The following is a 19,535-nucleotide window of genomic DNA, read 5'->3' as shown; positions in this document are numbered from 1 at the left end:
ATTCCTTAAGGGAGCACCCAGGGGTAAAGATGAGGGCTCACTCACACAGCTTCGGTATTCCATATTTTTTGGGTGCTACCCTTGGAGTATGGTATGACATGAATACTAAGAAATGAAGGATTAATGATTTATCCTACGCAACCCCTGTTCCCCCATGCACTTTTTTGGGAACTCAGACTTTTGGCATTGGCTGGAAAGAGAAGCATTATTACAGTGGAAAGCGAATAAATGCTTAAAGGTGGAAAACCACTTTCAAGATGGTAATATCAAACCAGACTTCTGTCTGGGGCAGAATGAAGGGCTTTGTTACACAGAGCCATGGCAGTGTGCACCGCACCACTCCATTAGAGCAGTGGCTTCTGACCTTCTTTGTGAATCTTACGCTAACTGCTGGCACAAATGCTTAACATTGAGATTGTATCAGGTGCTGCAGGCAGTGGACACCTCACCCACGTGAAACTTCCAGAGTTCGTGGGATAAGGAACATGGTACCTCACCTACAGGTCAGTGGGACAGTCTCCGATGTAACTCTCATTGGGGGTGTAACGTCTTCCTCAGCCGAGGCACCCGTCAATAACTATGCCACACACAAAGCTGTGTATTACACGTTTTTATTTGTCTGTGTGTAACTGCAAACTCAACATTCTAAACCTGCATTCACTTCACAGCGCCGTAACACTTAAATCATAGTTCTTCGGAATCCTTCTTGATGACCAAGAGGGTTCCATCCTTCATAACTCACACAACACTACTCGGAAAGGGGGGGGGGAGGGGGGGACATTAATATACAGGGGTTGGAAACTAGCCTGGAGCTACTGTAGCTACTACGTCATGACCTCTCATTACACCATTTTCCCAATCTAGGATTTTGATTCACTGCTTACATGGTTATGTGACCAGGCAGCACTATCTTTATCTGGCACCCTGAGCCTATTTGTGAATTGAAAAGGAGCCATGATACCTGCCTGCCCTGGTCCAGGTGTTACTTGTGCCCCCCTCCCTGGCCCGCCCTCCCCACCCCCTTTTTGATATCCTTCACTCATATTTGTGCAACATGAGTTACTTTTTTGAAGTTTTACTATCTAAATAAATCTACGGTTGTTCCTTTAAACTAACTTTGATTATTGTCCGATTGAGCATCCTCTGGTAAGGGCCTGATATAGTTCCCTGTGTCAATCACATGGCACCCATTTGTGTGACCCAGTTCTCTTGACCTTGGAGATTTAGTTCTCCAAGTCTTCCACTCCTGGCCTAATATGCCTCTCCCACCCTTTTGTGGCTTGTTTTTCATGCCAAGGGAATCAACATCATTGACCTCAAATCAGTTTTTAAAAGGAGTCTTCCTTTAACAGGAGTAGACATTTTAGTCCTCCTGCAGTTCACTGGTATGTGGGGCCATTTTTAGATCGAGTACCCAAGCGCTTTGACCTTGTGGGCTTTTAACCACGCCCACCTCATGCCCATCACTTTCATTCGTTCGTGGGCTTGCCTTTTAGAAATCCTTTGTGACCACTGGAAAATGCTTTACGTTTGTCCCGCCCTGGGAAGGTTTTAATACCACCTTGCAGACTGACCCCGTTACATGGATAATTGCACAATTCTTCTTTTTCCTTTTGTGTGTCTCCTTCGCTGTCATGCTCATGGCGGCCATGGCACTTTAAATCGGCTGGCTTATGTCAACTGTTTTACTTTTCATTTTCAATTTATGTGGCAAGAAAAGTCCAGTTAGGAATTTACAACGCCAGTAGCCCTAATTCGAGCAAATACGGGACTCTTTGCATTGTAAATGCTTGTTTTGATACTTGACTTACTACTGGGATCAAGGGCTGATTATAGACTTGATCACTGTGTGGTCTGATACTGTAATGATTTATGTTTAACTAGTTAAGCTTCACATTTTTTGTGCTTATCTTTAAGTAAGGACGAGTATGTGGTTTAATAAAACTGTTCACCTATCCCCAGTTTAAGGATAACGTGTAAAATTCTACAAACAACTTGCGGTTTTGGAACCGTGCAGTGGTCAGAGTAGGAAGGACTTCCTGAGACTGGTGCCAGAAGAAGATGGAGATGGTTATTGGCGAGTAGGGAAAAGTCAATTTTAGAGTCATTGAGCAGGTGCAATTGTTTCCTTTCTTGAGTTGATGTTGTATGCATTACATCTACCAGGAAATACAGCATGTCTCGTTTTATGTGTTTATTTTTGTAGTGCCTCATTGCCAGACGATTCTGGCTTCAAAATGCATGCTTCAAACGAACAAAACATGTCCGACATCCAAGTTACCCAACAAGAAGCATAATCAAAATCAAATGTATATAATAAATAAGACTTGTATATATTTATATGTTCACTAATCATTGTTTTTGATACCTATTTCATTATTTTTTGCACATGGGAATAGACGGAACTGAACAGTGTAGTAAGAGAAGTTATTCAAGTTATTACTTTATACTGATTTGTGTATCCTTAATTTTAAATCACTTTTTGTGGAAGGCCTTCTTTCATTTGAGCCCCCTAAGACACTGCACAGACTGCATTTCATCCCGGCCTCCAGTGCATCTGTGGGCTCCCTTACCTGCCCAAGTCACCGTGAGAAAACTGGCAACAGAAAATTAACCTAGCAAATCTAGGGAGTTGCCAGATGTTCCAGCTACTTCCTGCAACCACCACCGCGAGATCTCATAATTCGTGTTACTGAATGCAGCGAAAGTTATTGGGAGGATTTTCTAGGGTTGTTTCTAACCACGCCACCCTTGCAAGTTGTTAACTGCAGTTGCTGTCTTGTGACTAGTAAGGCCACCTCATCCCAATTTCCAAGTCGAAATCCTAATTGCCTGTCAAACAACAAACCGTGGGATTTGAACTTCGTTTCCCAGGTTGTGCATATGTTTTTTTCGGTATTTTAGTTGGTGCCGTGTTAATATTAATATGTTAATATTGAGCATAGTGATTATGAACAGTGGCTTACTTATATCACTATAGTGGTTAAAAGCCACAACCGTTGTGTACAGTCTTTAACAAATTTAGTGGCATGAGTGGTGTGTGTGTCCGTTCCTGCAATGATGTGTATTTTGTGGTGTTCGAACACCATTATCATCTGACATATAGGGGGTCATTCTGAACAACAGGCTGGCGGTGCCCCGCAGGGCATTCTGACCGCGGCGGTTTGGCCGTGGTCAGATGCGGAAAACCGGCAGTCTCCCGCCGGTTTTCCGCTGCCCAAATGGATCCTCCATGGCGGCGCAGCAAGCTGCGCCGCCATGGAGAATCTGACAGCCCATACCGCCATCCTGTTCCTGGCGGTTCTCCCGCCAGGAACAGGATGGCGGTATGGGGTGTCTTGGGGCCCCTGGGGGCCCCTGCAGTGGCATGGGCACTGCAGGGGCCCCCGTAAGAGGGCCCCACTGTGTATTTCAGTGTCTGCTTTGCAGACACTGAAATACGCGACGGGTGCAACAGCACCCGTCGCACCTTCCCACTCCGCCGGCTCCATAAAGAGCTGGCGTCCTCATGGGAAGGTTGATTTCCACTGGGCTGGCGGGCGGCCTTTTGGCGGTCGCCCGCCAGCCCAGTGGAAATCCCAGAATCACTGCAGCGGTCTGACGACCGCGGTGCGGTGTTCTGGCGGGGGTACTTTGGCGGGCGGCCTCCGCCGCCCGCCAAGGTAAGAATCACCCCCATTGTGCCCAAAATATCATCTACGTATATTGCTCCTTAATCATCTGGATGTTATTTTTTAATACTGCAAGTGTTTCCTAATTAGCCTTTTTCACAGTACACTCTGAAACTGTCTGGTAGGCATAAGATGAGTATGGATCTGACCTTAGATTTCTAGCATTGCGGATGGATGATGGATTCTGAGGTGATGTGATTTCAAACGTTTTTTGTTGAGTTTCTGCGCTGACTACTCAAGTAGTAACACAAGGAGATGTTTGCAGTTACTAGTGTAATTCTGAAGTAGTTTCTTTCTGTAATGGTGTCTTTTTGTCAGCCTGCGGGCGAGATGTTCTTCCTTTAGACCATTTTCTTTCGTGTTACTAATTCTGGCCTAAACACTTTCCAGATAGAATAATTGTAAAACCTTTACCTATTTACTAATAAATATGTGCTCAATATTTTCACCAAATATGCCCTTTCATAATTTCCAGTGCTCAGATACTCCAGAGTATTTCAGAATGCCGGTTATACATATCATAATCCACTAATCATGGCAGACCTGCTTTTAACAAGTGTAACAGTCTGAGTCACATATTTAAACCAGAGTCTTTCATTGTCTCACACATGTGACCTTTCATGTGATCCTCACTAAAGTTCATTAGTCCTTTTCATAAGGCGTCTGGAATACATTTTATCAGTCACGTAATGGGGCGTTTCTGCGGTGTACCTCAGAGATTCCTATTGGCCCTTCAATGATACATTTTCATGATATAAAAATAATGAGTACCCTTTAATTAGAATAAAACAATGTGTCATAAATTAAGCGACATACATTATAAAAAGTTAAATTAACCTTGAAATCATAAACACAACTGAGGGAGTTGTATATTTCCCTTGACGAATATTGCCTATCAAGTCATATGTAGAAGGTGAACCTCTATGTCCATTTCAAGGGTTTGGCAGGGGCCTTCTGCATGGTGAGATTTTACCAAGATTCTTTTTGTGCACCAGTGTCAACAGAGTGCCCATCTGTGGCGTTCCACAAGGTTCATCCCTCAGTCCCACCCTCAGTACTTACATGACCCATGTCATGTCGCTTCTAAAGACCCCTCCACCACGAAGAAAATCTTCCACCTCTGAATGACCAGTGTCATTAGCTTGATGCAGGAGAATTGCCTCAAACTTAACACAGACAAGACAGAAGTACTACTTTCTGGGATCACCACCTCGCAGTGGGATGACACCTGGTGGCCCGTTGACCTGGGTCCACATTCTACCTCCACAGACCTAGCCCAGAACCTCAGAATCATTCTGGATAGCAAACTCACCGTGAGAAACCAGATCAACACAGTCTCTGCAGCCTGCTTACTCACCCTCCGAATGCTCCACAAGACTTTCAAGTGGCTGCCGGTATCCACTAGACGCACTGTCACCCAGGCTCTTGTCACCAGCCGCCTGGTCTATGGCAACGCTATGTACACTGGAATCACTTCTCACCTCCTAAAGAGACTTCAGACCATGTTGAAATTATCGGCTAGACTTATCCTCAACCTTCCCAGATGGACCCACATCTCCCCCCACCTGAAGAAACTTGACTGGCTTCCCGTACACAAGCAATGCCAATTCAGGATTCTTACGCATGCCTTCAGAGACCTAAACAACCATGGACCTGCATACATCAACCGCCACCTGAGATCCACTGACCCGCCAGACACCTGCGTTCTGCCTCTCTCTCTCCATCACCCAAACCTCTAATATTTGCTGCAGAAACAATCCTGTAATCCTTCTCCGGCCTCGCCGCTAAATCCTGGAACAGTCTCCCCATCCAACTGAGAACAGCTCCCTCCCTTCAAGAATTCAGTAAAGTGCTCAAGATCTGACTCTTCGACTAAGACCCCGAGCAGGCAGGACCCAGCACCTGGATACCCCTCTGGGTGATAGATTGATTGAACAGGCATTGACAGCACCAACTTCTCATAGGTAGATCCCTAGTATCTTTCTACCCTCGACGATAAACAGAGGTTCATCCCAGTCACCCTGAGACGTTCCTGTACTTCAGTACCAAGGGGCATTGAAAGTCTTTTACCTGGTGACCACCCCATGCTCTAGCACCCGCTTTGGAATTTGGGTCCTCTTCAAAGGGATGTAAACATAATCAGACAAGTCATTTCACAACAGCTGTTACCTTGGCATTGATGGAGCAGCAATGGCCTTCCACTTAACTTCCCAAAGCACATTTTACATTTTCGTATCTTCGGTAGCAAGAATGACTTCTGTGCATTTTGATTTCACCAGGACAACAAATAAGCACACATTAAGGCCAGATGGTAAGCAGCATATTTAAACGGAGCTCATAATCAGTGCCTCATTTAAAGGCAAATTGTCTTGGTTTGCATCCATTATTACCTTAAAACAAGGACTTGTCAACAACATAGATGTAGAAATTCTAGTCTGTGGTTTATCAGATACATCCAGGGGCGTATCCAGATTTTGCTTGCCAGTGTTAAACTGGTTTGAAGAGAAGGGCCAAAATTGAAGCGATTTAAAGTGGTTCTGAGAGATTTGTACATTAAGGGCCTCATTAAGAGTTTGGAAGGCGGCTGAGGACGGAAGACCGCCACTTCGGGTTTCCGCCTGCTGGCCCTATTAAGGGTTTTCCACTGGGCCAGTGGGTGGGAACAGCGTTTCCGCCTGCTGGGCCAGCAGGAAACTCACCACAAGACTGACGCCAGCTCGTAATCGAGCTGGCGGCAATGTCGCGGTGCATTGGGTGCAATAGCACCCGTCGCACTTGAAAACGGTGACAGGGCTGTCCATGGGGGCCCCTCCACTGCCCATGCCAAGTGCATAGGCTGTGCAGGGCCCCCCAAGGGCCCACAGCACACTGTCTCTGCCTGCCTTTGCATGGCGGTGGAACACTATACAAAGGCTTGCAGCGCTTCCCTGGCGGATTAAGACCGCCGGCACAGGCAGGCTGACGACTGGCGGCAACCTAGTGGTGCCGGCGGTCGGACCATGACACTTTTGCCATGGTCAAAATGTGGAGGCCAGACCACCGCATTGGTGGCAGTCCGACCGCCACTGCTGACCTGGCGGTCTCATGACCACCAGGGTCATAATAACCGCCTAAAGGTACTATCCACTTCAGGTGCTCCTGTCAAATCTCCTATCATGATCATGCAGAATTTATAGCTGATGAAATGTCCTGTGTCCTAATTGCAGGCATTAGTTGTTCAGTTGCAGTCTGATGCAGACATAATGCCTCTACCCAGGCAAAGCCTGAATACTGAATCATGGAGGTGATCGAGCAGTTGCAGACGAGACAGACTATTTTGTTTCAAAAATGTTTATGGCTAAGTTTGGTTTGCCATTCCAGGGACAGCATAAATACGTTTCTTCTCAATTATTGGTTCCATAATAAACACATATGCTAGTTGTTCCCCGTTTATGATGTATAATTTACTTAACTAAACTGTTAATAAAGATTACCTTAAATGCTAGTGTTACTGAAGCTCAATTGAATGTATTTACTATCATGTTACTAAAGTCTTTCAGTAATATTTTGATAGCTGTGCCCTCACAACATTAACAAAGATGGAATTTTTATACTCTCTATGGTATTTCTTTTGATTAGCCACTTATAAATGAAACTGACAGGTAATGTAGATTATAATATTTTACAGTTTACTGAGAAAGCATTAGGAAATATTTGTGTTAGTACCTCGTGTCTTTTGACAAGAACTGTCATTTGAAATTCAGTTTCTCACAACATATTTTTTGCTGGACAATCCATTACATTATCATATGATGGCATTGCAAAGGGTCAGTCACTGAATAGCATAATGCTCGCTTTGCCAGATCAAATATTTCTACTACTCTCTTTAAATGTATTCCATTGATGGAGATAAGTACTGTTTTATGGCAGTAGTAGAAGGAAATGAACAATGTACATTTAGCCCTATGGAAGTTACTTACTGTAATTATACAAGGCAACTCCATAGCATAGCATCCTGCGTCTTTCCTGGGCTTTGATTAGGTGTACAGTGTGGTGCTCTAAGATCACACCACAAGTTACACTGACGTTCCCTCTTGACACTGAGGTAAAGTGTAGGGTGATGAAGTCTTATATTAGTAATGGATCGCTGAGCTGTTTTGCCATTTGTGTATTTTTTTATATGTATTTATTCTTGTAAATGTGCCCGACTTGAAAAGAGATGATATCGGATAAAGCAACGTTTAATCATAATCGTGACCACTTTTTGTTCTGGTTTCTGTTATTACAGAGTTCGAAGGTGCTAGCAAAGAAGGAACTCTCCTACATACCTGTCATTGGCTGGATGTGGTATTTTCTCGAGATTGTCTTCTGTACGCGGAGGTGGGAAGAAGATCGGAGAACTGTGGTGCAGGGTTTGCACAATCTCAGGGATTATCCTGAAGATTTTTGGGTAAGCAGTCTGAGTGGATGCTCCTTTACATTTAGAATTGTTGCAATGCCAAGTGAAGAATTTGCACTGGTCATTAATTCTTTCATTGATTGAAGTGGCAAATGCGCACATCAAAGTATATTTTACGTTCCCTAATTTTTTACCCACAGTGGTCGATACGTGCAAGATGAAGTGTTTATAATTGTTGGGTGAAGGGCAGGAGATTGCACTTCCTAAAAGAAAGATAGTGAAAATGAGCGTCTATTCCGAACACAAACTTTTTACAGGAAAATAGTATTTTATCCGATGACAATTACTTTCTATGAACAGAATGTGAGTAATGAACATAATGTGGGTAAAATATAATATATATCATACAAAAATAAAGCTTGGATTTTAAAGGTTAACATTAGATACAGCCTTAAATTATCGGCAGGTATCCAACAAGATATAGATATGTCACCTCACCCACTTTGTGGCATGTTTCATCGTGGGTGACCACCAAAACCAAGGTAGCTGAATATCACCTTGGTGGACTCTCCTGCTATCCGGAAGTTCGGCTAAAGTTTGAATGGATAGTTGCAGGGCTCCAGATTTCTATGATCAGAATGTGAGTAATATTTACAAACAGTGACTTTCTATTAACAGAATGTAACTAATATTCACTAATAATTGCATCCTCTATTTCTTAATAATTCTTCTTGCAAAGAGAAGACCAAAAACTCCATAAATATTGTAGGCCACTGTTATCACTTTGCCATAATGGTGTTATTCACTGCCCGAGTCATTCATCACCTAAATCTGCTCCCTTTGCTTTAGACAGGGTTTTTGTTGCCTGCACAAACGATTCAAGAAAAAAGATGGAATGAATCTTATGCCACAGTCTATCCTTTGCCAGTTTTTGCATCTTCTACACCCAACCATTAAGTCATCCCTGAGCAATATTGCTCTGGATCTTTTGTGGGCCAAGCTGAACTTTGTTGCTACCAAAATAGTTAATATTTATTGTTGGGTGTCAGTGAAGGCTACCCTGATGAGAACAGTTTTTTTTTGCTTTTCAGTTGTGTTTATTTATAAGTAATCTAGTGTGTTAAGTTCTCTTGTAAGGCCCGCTGAGACTACAATGAGTTCAGTTTTTACAATAGATCTGAAGGGCCTAAGACAAAATAAATTGCTACTCACCAAATGTGGCATCATGTCTCAGACTTTGAAGGTTTAGAACGCACCACATGTTTCGCAAAGGTCTTGCTTGTGCCTTTTGGAATTCACGGATGTAAAGTTATGGCATTCACAAACATATCATAAAATCTGCTTGTGTATGACTTTGAACATTTATTTAGTAGTTTATGTTACATGCTAAGTCCTCTTTTCTCTCACAGTCCATGTGAAACTATGGGATGTTCACAAACATTCCTCCACCTTGTGTATCAAATATGTGGTTCTTTTGGGTATACGTTTAGAAGTTCATATACTTGTGGATAATGTATGCTCAGCCCCGTCTATACTGGATCACATGAGCACGGACACAGCTCCTAAAGTGCTCTTCAGCTTGGATGCCAGAGCCTGTTTAACTCTCACTGTACCTTTTAAACCTCTAACTGCTGAGTAGTTGCAGACCAGTGAGTGTTCTAATGCCTGACATTATCCTGTACTAGGAAGACTCCAACATCAACACTTGGCATCCATTAACTTTAATGTATTGATAAAATAGCCTTTTTGAGCGATGTTCCAATTGTTTTTGTCTCACTGCAAACTGGCATACATCTGTTTCGTTAGAATCTCCATTCCATTTTTATGGCAGTAGATGTCCCAGAGCTATGCCGTAATCTTCACTTCCCACTAGGAATTAGATCCTGGTTGTTCAAGTTTATAGAGATCCTAGCCAGGAAATGCCCAGCTACATAAAACCATAATTTAATGTGGACTCCTTACAGCACAAAGGACAGAGGCGAAGATAGAGCTACTTCTGCAGTCTCTCAGTTCATCCGTGCCAGTCGCATAGTGCTCTTCTGTTTAGCCTTTTTCATGTAAGAGGTAAACTTCTCCCTGTAGTTGTACCCATTTCCTCTTTCTGATCTGACTTTTCTGGTCTAGTTAGTGTTCTTTCCTAGAAAAAAAGGACATCAACTCAGGACACGGAGAAATAGACATGTAGCCGTTCAAGGTCAATATCATCTATAATGAATAAAAGTCGTGGCCGGATTCGCAGACACTTTGCTAGACCAGGGTTAACCTTCGTGCATCCCAAACGTATTATCTTAAAGACGTCCCAGACAGATATACATCAGAGAGCTAGCTTGATTAGTTCATTGGAGACTTACGCACCTAGAAACCGGTATAATGGTTGCTCTAGACTGAAACTACAGACTGCAACCTGTGTTGGAATCTTATTTTCTGTTCTGAGAATAAGAGTAAAATAATTAGTGGACATTGTAGACTTCCTCCCTTAAAAACTGTCTTTAGGGTTGGCTTGATGAGCACTGTATTTATCTATTCTGCACCTCATCCTGTAGTACATGTACAGGGAAATGGGGTGAAAGCCCCAGGGCCTATGTCTTTGAGACAGGGCTGTAATCTCATATATAGTTCTCTAACCCTATGTGTGGGTCTCACCTTTTTCCCAGAAATTCAAATTTGCAATGTGAATAAAATTTAGGGTAGTCAGTGTAGTAATAATAAATTAATAAATCATTTTTGTTCACTAGAAGAAGTAGAATAAATGACACCTTTTTTTTGCTATTTCCACAATTGTTATACTGTACATCTTTGATAAAGCCCCAGGCCTACACGCCACAAGGTGTGAAACACATGTTGGCTGGCCTTTGTGGTAAATAACCTGCTGATTGAAGTGAAAATCACTCCAATAAACTATTGAAAGGACAAACTAATCGCACAAAACCGAAGAAATTACATGTATTGTACTTGTTGCAGTGAGCAATAATCATTTCTTGATAATTTATTACTACATTGAGTACACTGTAGTCTCTTCTCATTCTTTATTATGCACTGAGTTGAATAGTTGTATATCTGTCTGGGATTAACGAATAATTTGCAGTGGTTTGATGTCCTAAAATGGATTTTTCGTAGTTCTTGATTTGCATCATGCAGAATAAACTATGATAACCTAAAAACGACTTAAAGTTTTATTAAACAGACTCATAAGCCTGAAATTACATCTCAGTATGACGGTGTCTGTTGATACTGATCATTCACACATAACCCTATAATTATGTACTACTTTTTGTGACTGATGACAAAGAAAATTCAAATAATTTGTATACACATTATTGTAAAAGAAAGAACGAAATAACGGCATCGGTATTAGGCAGATGGAGGTCAGAGCTAGACGTTCTGAACATAAATTTGAAGAGCAAGATAATAAAAAAATGTATTACGAGAATCCTTATTAAAAGCAGCAGAATAATGCTTTGTACATTGTCCAGCAAATTATAGTGGGCCATGTAATACAACCCAAAAGACTATGTGCAGTTACTTAGAAAAACAGCTGCAAGCAAAGCTGACCCTGTTAATCTCTTGAAAACTGTATTATCACCGTGGCCTACATAATGTGAAGTGGCTAAATAATGAAGGTTTGTATTTCGCTATAGCAATGCCTTTGCGTTTTTAACAGTGAACAAAGGGGATTTTCCCACTGTTTGTTCATCTGCATTCATTAACACCTCCGCTGCCATTTTAGTTTTATTTGCATCTGTGAATTAATTGTGCCAACCAGTGTTCTAGCCAAAAAATTAAAATTTGAGCTGTTCAGCATCACTACCTCAAACAGGCTGGAAATGGGAGAATATGAACCAATCCTTAAGAAATACAGAAGGGGACAGGGATGTAGGAAAACAGTGCACATGTTGCCAGGTAGAATACTGTTGTGAAATCAAGAAGGATTTGAGTACCCTACAGCTGATTGTAGGCAGCTGATGGACTGAGCTGAAGAACAAATTATACAAGAGCTTTTAGCACTTACACCCCTCTACCCCTCCTGCGGACACATGCACATTCACCCACCAGTGCATTGGAAAAGCAGTAATCACCAGGTGCAGTATGATGTATTGTGACGCTCAAGCAGTGGGCTTCTCTCCACAGCAGACTCGAGTTAGGAGGAGAGTAAGAAACAAACATTCACATCCCTACTGTGATACACTCACGAAAACAATCATAGTTTATATCGGAGCTACACCGATTTGAATGCCATGTCTATTGAACTAATTCCTCGTACCCACGTAGCTCATCCCCATGGGAACCATACCACACTTACTTACTGGGCCAACATGCGTCAACTGGCAACCCCCACTACCCATGTAGAGCTGAGTTCCGGTGGGCAAATCCACAACTGCAGTTAAGCTCTGCACCAAAATAATTGGTGAATGTGTGCTGTGCAAACATGTTATGGCACATTATAATAATGATTCCAAGTTTATTTTGACTAAGGGCCTAATTTAGATATTGGCGGACAAGTTACTCTATCACAACAGTGACAGATATCCCAACCGCCAAAATCAATTCCCATGGGATATAATGGGATTTAGATTTCAGCAGACAAGATATTTGTCATGGTTGTGATGGATTAACTCATATGTGAGTTTCTAAACCAGGCCCTAAGATTTTTAGAATATTTTTTCACTTTGTGCTTTAGTTCTGGGTACCAGAGTCACAAAAACCTTGCAGCTTTGCAATTAACATTCCCCCAGGAGCAAGGCCAAGATGTCAGCTCAGTATGATTGAAGTGACCTTAGCTTCAAAAGGTAATCATTGTAGCTTGAAATCTCACTACTAAGAAGACACCTGAGCATGCATATTGAATGTTGAATCTGTGACCCTGACCCCCAAATCAGCTCCAATCCCCCCACACCCTTCACCGCCCATCCCCAGTCGTAGCTGAAAGACGTGGTCTAAATTGAGGTCTGGTAGGAAGGATACTAGGAGGAACATAAAAGTTTGGCCTGTTCCGGAGGCATCCTCAAGATTAACATAAATCTGTCTAACGTAATATTAGAGAGAGGAACAACAGAGGAGGTGCATTGGTAAAGACTGATCAGGGCTCTGTCTGACAAGCAGCACCTTCGTTGTTTGTGGCAGTTTCAGTTTCTGCTAAAGATAAAAATTATTAAGGTGGCCTATGCAACTGTCTGAGTGGTACTAGCTGACCCACAGCAATGTTGCTTGTTGTTGATGTGATGGGATACCCTCCCACCTGAAACATTGTGGACTGCCTGTGAACCATCTGGGTGTCCTGCAGAGCCTACGGGTCCAAAAAACTGTGTCCGCTATCTTGGACTCTGTGTAGGAGCCATTATAAGGATTCTGTACCTCCAGCAACATGATGATGGGGGAGATGGGTCACAATGGAGTAGTTGGTTTATAACAGAGCGAGCTTCAAGCTCAGGAGTGCGCCTGTTCCTTCTTGGCATTACGAGGTCTTTGCCCTCCAACAACTCCCATCTGTTTTCCTTGAACCAGAGCCATTGGCTGTGAGGTTTACCATTGGCACTGTCGAAAATGGGCTTTGTGAGTTTCAAAGGCAGGTGGGCCATAATAATTAAGAAGTCAGAGTACAGTCGTCATTGTTTTGTTGATTGCGGGCCTGTTTGTCCTCTGCCAGTTGTTTCCATGAGCATCTTGCCTCTATGAGTCGCTGTTGGCTCCTCCTTTTCTCTCCACCTAAATTTAAGATGGTCCCTGCTTTGTACACTGTCATGATATTGAGTCCAAAAAGGTGCTCATTCTTTGACCACCTGTTCCAAGTACCTATTCTGTAATGGTCAGCCGAATAGGCTTTCTCGAAGGATGCCCTGCACAACAGATTGCCTCTCTAATGTGAACTCTACTCATGGGGCAGGCCATCATCTCATGAGCGTCCCAAGGATCCGATCTATCACTTGTGGTGAAGAGGACGAACACCACCACCAGTGTCTTTATTGCCCTATGCCACCAACTTGGATCGTAACACAGGAGACAAACATCTGTAAGTATTTCATTGTTTGCTTTTCACTACACTGTTCCTGAACTCTGTTCAGGGCCTCTTGATGCTGGTATTTGTTTCTGTTTCAGAAGCCCAAAGAGAACAGCCATTTCTAAACAACACCTCCACTATTGATTTAGTGTAACTTGATTGTTTCATTAAATTACATGGTTTAAAATACAAATCGGGAATGTCTTTCTAACGAAATATACAGTATTTTCAAGCAAAATCTTGAGTCTTGGTTTATGTAGTAGGAAGATGATATGCCCAAACCAGTATGCTGCAGAGTGTTATTGTTAAATGGTTTTTGCTTATAACTACAAGAGTCCGGTATAAAGTTAAGCATCTCTGTGGAGTTCTGTTTTTTTGCTCTTAATACCTTCAGAACCCACCCAATCTCCTTTCTTCTCATATGTAGTTCTTTCTCATCATCCCTTTTCTTTGTTATTGCCATAGTCATGAACACTTTGGTTGTAGTGGTATTGTAGAAAATGGTCTATGGGGGTGACTGCTTTTTGATTATCACTGAGTTCTGTAATTCTTGATTTCAGTGGATGTTTTGTTCTTGCAATATATCCCTTTTGTAATGGACAGAACAAGATGTGCACCTTATACGAATATTTAGAAGTCATCCATTTTTTGATGTAACATTTGTGTTAGTTGTGAAATGTAAAGAAAGCTTGTTTTGTGCAGTCCCAGTCTACAAATTGCGAGCACCAGGAGACACCTTCCAGAAGTTATTTTTATTTCATTGAATGTTGGCACAGTGGCATAAGCACACTGATTGTCCCGAATCCACATGTGTATGTGATATATGTGGATGTCTGCACACCTTGCATCGGTGATGTGACCATCTTCTGTAAAGACAGAAAGTGAAAGAGTGACATATACAGTATAGTGCTTGGGAATATGATAGGGTCATCTGAGGGGCCACAGTTAGTGCAGAACATGGGACTCAGAAAATGCCAATTGAATCACCATCTGAGATTAACTAACTCCACTCCTCCAAGGCTGAAGCACCTTGAAGCAATTTAGTTTCCACAAGAGCAGTACACAAGCTCATGTATTCATTAAGGCCAGGTCCTCCTTGAACCGGAACACAGGCATCCTAGGATCGATTTTGCGCAAGTTAGGTCTCATCAGCCAGGTAAAGCTTGGTTCCACTGACACTGTTCAGGGAGGACCTGGCATGGCAGTTCGGGCTGGACTGTTCCTGTTGGAGCAGGGTCAAGACTGATTTGCATATGGCTGAGCTGAAATTGTCGTGGCATGGTGTGCAAAATAACGAAGGACTTCATTTAGCACTCTTTGTTTGCTTTAACATATTTATTGGCAACTTTAATTTGGACTCTGGTGAACTGTCTTATACTTTGCTTCTTTTTCTCCTTTGAGAGAGAGAATACTTCCATTCAGTACTGCCTCAAACCCACACGCATTGAGGTAGCCACTCTAGATTTAATTATTGCTGTTGCTTAGAAAGATGGCATTCTGCTGGATAATCATATGCCCGAGGACTAGTCAGATGGCTTCCATGTCTGTTCACCTTGCACCTTTCACCTTGCCCAAATCTGAAAAACATGGGTTTGATACAATAAAAACTTGAACTTCATTGCCTATCTTCTAGTCTTTATTCAGTTCCATGAGGACTCTGTCGCTTAATCATTATTGAGACCATAAATACTTTTACCCTACTGAAAGAGAAAAGGATAAAAAGCAAAAAGCCTGCCCCTTGGTACTCAAAGGAACTAAAGAAAGAGAAGAAAAGCCTTAGATTGAGGCAAAGTTTATTGGGTCAGAGTCATATAAATTAAACTTGGAGCCCCTCTGCACCGCTAGAGCACACAACACATGTTTGAAGCAACAGATTCGGCTAAAACCAGCCAAATGATATTTTTGAGTAATCCAATCATCTGCAGTTTTCGTAGATGATGAACGTGGCTAGACAAGTTAAGAATTAGCCAGCTTCTTTGACTCCGAAGTAAAATTCATTTTAATGATACCTGATAATACTTCTCATCCTAACTTCGGATGAAAACCACCCAATCACTCGTCATTCTTTAAAGAAGTAGCCAATAGGACTTCTTAGCTCGAAACTAAAATCTTTCAGTCACTTTATAGAGTTGATACATTCCAGTCTAGCCCAAAAAACGCACTCGTACTCCTATCTCATTGAACAAACTTGATAAGTCTTTCACTGCCCCAAGAGGTATTTTCATGATGTGCCAAATTGGACAAGTCTCTCAATTGTTTTTAAAAAACTTACTTTTTGTTCAGTCACTGGTGAATCTTTTCTGGCTGAAATTCTTGAAAGTTGCGTCTTCAAAAAACTGGAGCAGTATGCCAATCACAGCAGTCTTCTAGAAGCTGATCAGTCTGGCAAGAGAGCAAGAGCAGCACACGCAGAGCATTCTAGTCAATTATTAATGGTGTGTTTTACATCTTAGATAATGCTGCTGCCTACTTAATGGTACTACTGGAATTACTGCTACCCATCCCATTCTCATCCACACTTTTAAAGATCAGTTGGGCGTTGAAGACAATATACTGAAATATAGTAAATCCTACATAGCCAGTCGCTCTCAACAGATCAAACTAGGCAGTTCCCTCTCTATTCGAGTTCCCTTAACAGAAGGAGTCCATCAAGGGTCTGTAACTGCACCTGTAATGTTCGTCCTGTAGCTCAAACCCTTAGGTGATATCAGACAAAACTCTTTCTTATCACCCTATCAGTAGGCAGATGACGCCTAACTCTGTCTGAAAGTTTCCTCTCCCTCAAACATCACGTTGCATGCTTTGACTATTCAGGCATGGGTCACAACTTATCACCTCAAACTCAACCCTGACAAAATGAAGTTTTTTTTTTCTACTCAGTCATCCATTAGACCAGTTTGAGACTTCTCGAATTGAATGAACATTCTAGAAGGCTCCCTGATCATCAATAGTCTCGTATCACTTGGTTTTGTCTTTGCTAGCCACCGCAGCCTCCATGAACACATCAACAGCATGTCCAAAAATAGCAATTTTTATCTGACACTTAGACATAGTCTTAACCGGTTCTTGCAGGAACAAGATTTAAAGGAGGTAATGCAAGTCCTTATCCTCTCCAGATTGGACTTTGGAATGTTATTCCTTCTGATATTCCAGAGATTCATCATACTCCTAACAAAGCCTAACTCCACTTGACTGATTTCTGGGGTAGACCTTTTTTGATCATATGACACCTATACATCTAAGCTTAATCCGTTTTCCCAATGACGATAGAGCTGCTGTCAAATTTGCATGCTTCATATACAAATATATCAAGCCTGATTACTTTCACTATCTGTTGAAAAAAAAAAAAAAACTCAAGTCCTCAGGAGTTTCTTGCCAACTTCACGTCTCACATGGTGTTTGAGACCACAGCGTTCAACAAAACACAATCTGTGATTCAGTCATTCTCAGGATGCAGCCACAAAGTTCCACATGCAATTCTCCTTTCCATTCGCGCTACTCCTGTCGTATTGCCCTTCAAAAAAGACCAGAAACAGTGAAGTGACATTTTCTTCCAGCAGCCAAATAAATCCTATCCGGGTTTGAACAAAATGCACGTTATCTTGTACCTACTGCCACTGATAATATGATTTAATTTTTGCTTGCAGGGTGCCACACCTGCTGTCAGGTGTTATAATTGGAAGTATATTGTAAAATGTTCTGTATAGTCTATGTACTATATTTTGATTTAGAACTGATCTCACTTTAACAGCTTGTAATGCTATTTTACAGAACTGTGCTTCAATAACTGTGATCTGTACATATTGAATATTACATGGAAAGCTGTCTGATGGGCCAGAGCCTTGTGCATGCTATACAAAAGTACTCTCGAAATAAATAAATAGGTCAATACATAAACAAATCCATTGAAATTGCCTTTTTGATTTCAGTTTCTAATCCACTGTGAAGGGACGAGGTTCACAGAGAAGAAACATGAGATCAGCATGCAAGTTGCCGAAGCCAAGGGCCTTCAAAAACTAAAATACCACCTCTTGCCACGAACTAAAGGATTTGCCATCACTGTACAGTGTTTGAGAAATGTAGGTAAGGAAAGTCGCATGCAGTAGAATGAACATGTTCTTCTGTTAAACTGCACTTAGTTTTGATGGGATTAAAATATGTTGTTCATATGTTTATATAATGTTTCTTTCAAAGTAATTTAATCATGTAGTTATATGAAGGTGTAGTGCACTTTTTACTGGCCAGGGACCTAATTTAGATCTTGGCGGAGGGGAATACTCCGTCACAAACATGACAGATATCCCGTCCGCCGTATTATGTTTCCATTATCTCCTATGGCGATGGTAATACGGCGGGAACATGATATGCATCGCGTTTGTGATGGAGTATTCCATCCCCCAAGATCTAAATCAGGCCCTCAGTGTCATTCATGCAGACTAGTGGTGAGGAATAAGGTGTGTTGTTTTAGGTAAATAGCATTACAAGTAAAGCATTATGGCAAACATACACCTTTCAAGGAAGATCGGAGACCCTGAGACTAGAATCGGATACTACTACAAAGAAGAGACGGAAAAAAAACACTGGGCATTAAACTATAAGGTGATGGATATTTTTTAAAGAGGGTGTTCTCCCCAGAGAAGGCTCCTCTGAGGAACACTCTTACTTCTTTACCGATTCCTTTGCACATGGCTCACTGATTCGAACATAAGCACTCACAGATGCTGACAGTAATAATTGCTCCTTCTTGTATTCATTTATCACAATTTTTAGACCTTTTCCAAAAGTTGACATACACACTCTAGAAATTGCTCCCAGTGCTGGATTGGCTATCAAGATTCTTCATACATGCCACATGATCACCAGCTTTACAGTGTTAACACTTCCATTTGATAATTTGTTTTTGAATGCAAACACTGTGGATAGTTTGAAATAAGAAAGAAATCCTTCTACAAGACACTGCTTTCATTTATGATGCAGACAGATATGTCTGTCATGCCAACAGTGTGATTGTCCCCATGGCTGTTTGATGTTCCCAGATGTTTTCCTTTTTTGCTACATGAATCAATTTTGAGAACTTGGGTATAGATTTAGAATTATAAAATCTTTATTGTTAGCTAATTAGAACTGTAACAATACATTGTTAAAGGTTCATAAATATTTTTGATTTATACAATTAATGTCAAGAACAATTGATTGTTACTGCATTTTGCTCGCTACACCGTAAATCACACAAGGGAAGAAACAATAATGGAAGGTACATCAATTTACGTTATCCCTGGTATTTCAGTGGCTTTGGTAAATACATTGTGAGCGTAGTTTGCTCTTAACCCAAGTAAAACGTGTGCACTTTTCAATTTCATAAACATTTGAACATCTTCTCGAAAAATGTTTCATATTCTTTCCTTGATCCTTTGTTTAAATTGCTCTTCAGATGCCCCCACTTCCTAGCTTGCTTTAACATCTGACGGGGGCCTTAGTTAGTGTTATGTCA

At 41.7% G+C, this 19,535-nt stretch overlaps 1 protein-coding gene across 3 annotated transcripts in view; it reads left to right on the top strand.

Moving 5' to 3' along the window:
- Positions 1-19,535, top strand: part of AGPAT4 (1-acylglycerol-3-phosphate O-acyltransferase 4) — a 332,031-nt gene that overhangs the window by 229,792 nt on the left and 82,704 nt on the right. For all 3 annotated transcript variants that reach the window (XM_069234500.1, XM_069234498.1, XM_069234501.1), the window contains 2 exons: positions 7,939-8,100; positions 17,974-18,127. In XM_069234500.1, coding sequence (XP_069090601.1) covers positions 7,939-8,100; positions 17,974-18,127 — 316 coding nt within the window. The remainder of the gene's footprint in view (positions 1-7,938; positions 8,101-17,973; positions 18,128-19,535) is intronic.

The sequence above is a fragment of the Pleurodeles waltl genome, chromosome 5 (assembly GCF_031143425.1).
Source record: "Pleurodeles waltl isolate 20211129_DDA chromosome 5, aPleWal1.hap1.20221129, whole genome shotgun sequence".
Lineage (NCBI taxonomy): Eukaryota > Metazoa > Chordata > Amphibia > Caudata > Salamandridae > Pleurodeles > Pleurodeles waltl.
The sequence above is the reverse complement of the archived record's forward strand: the minus strand, read 5'-3'. Positions and strand labels throughout refer to the sequence as shown.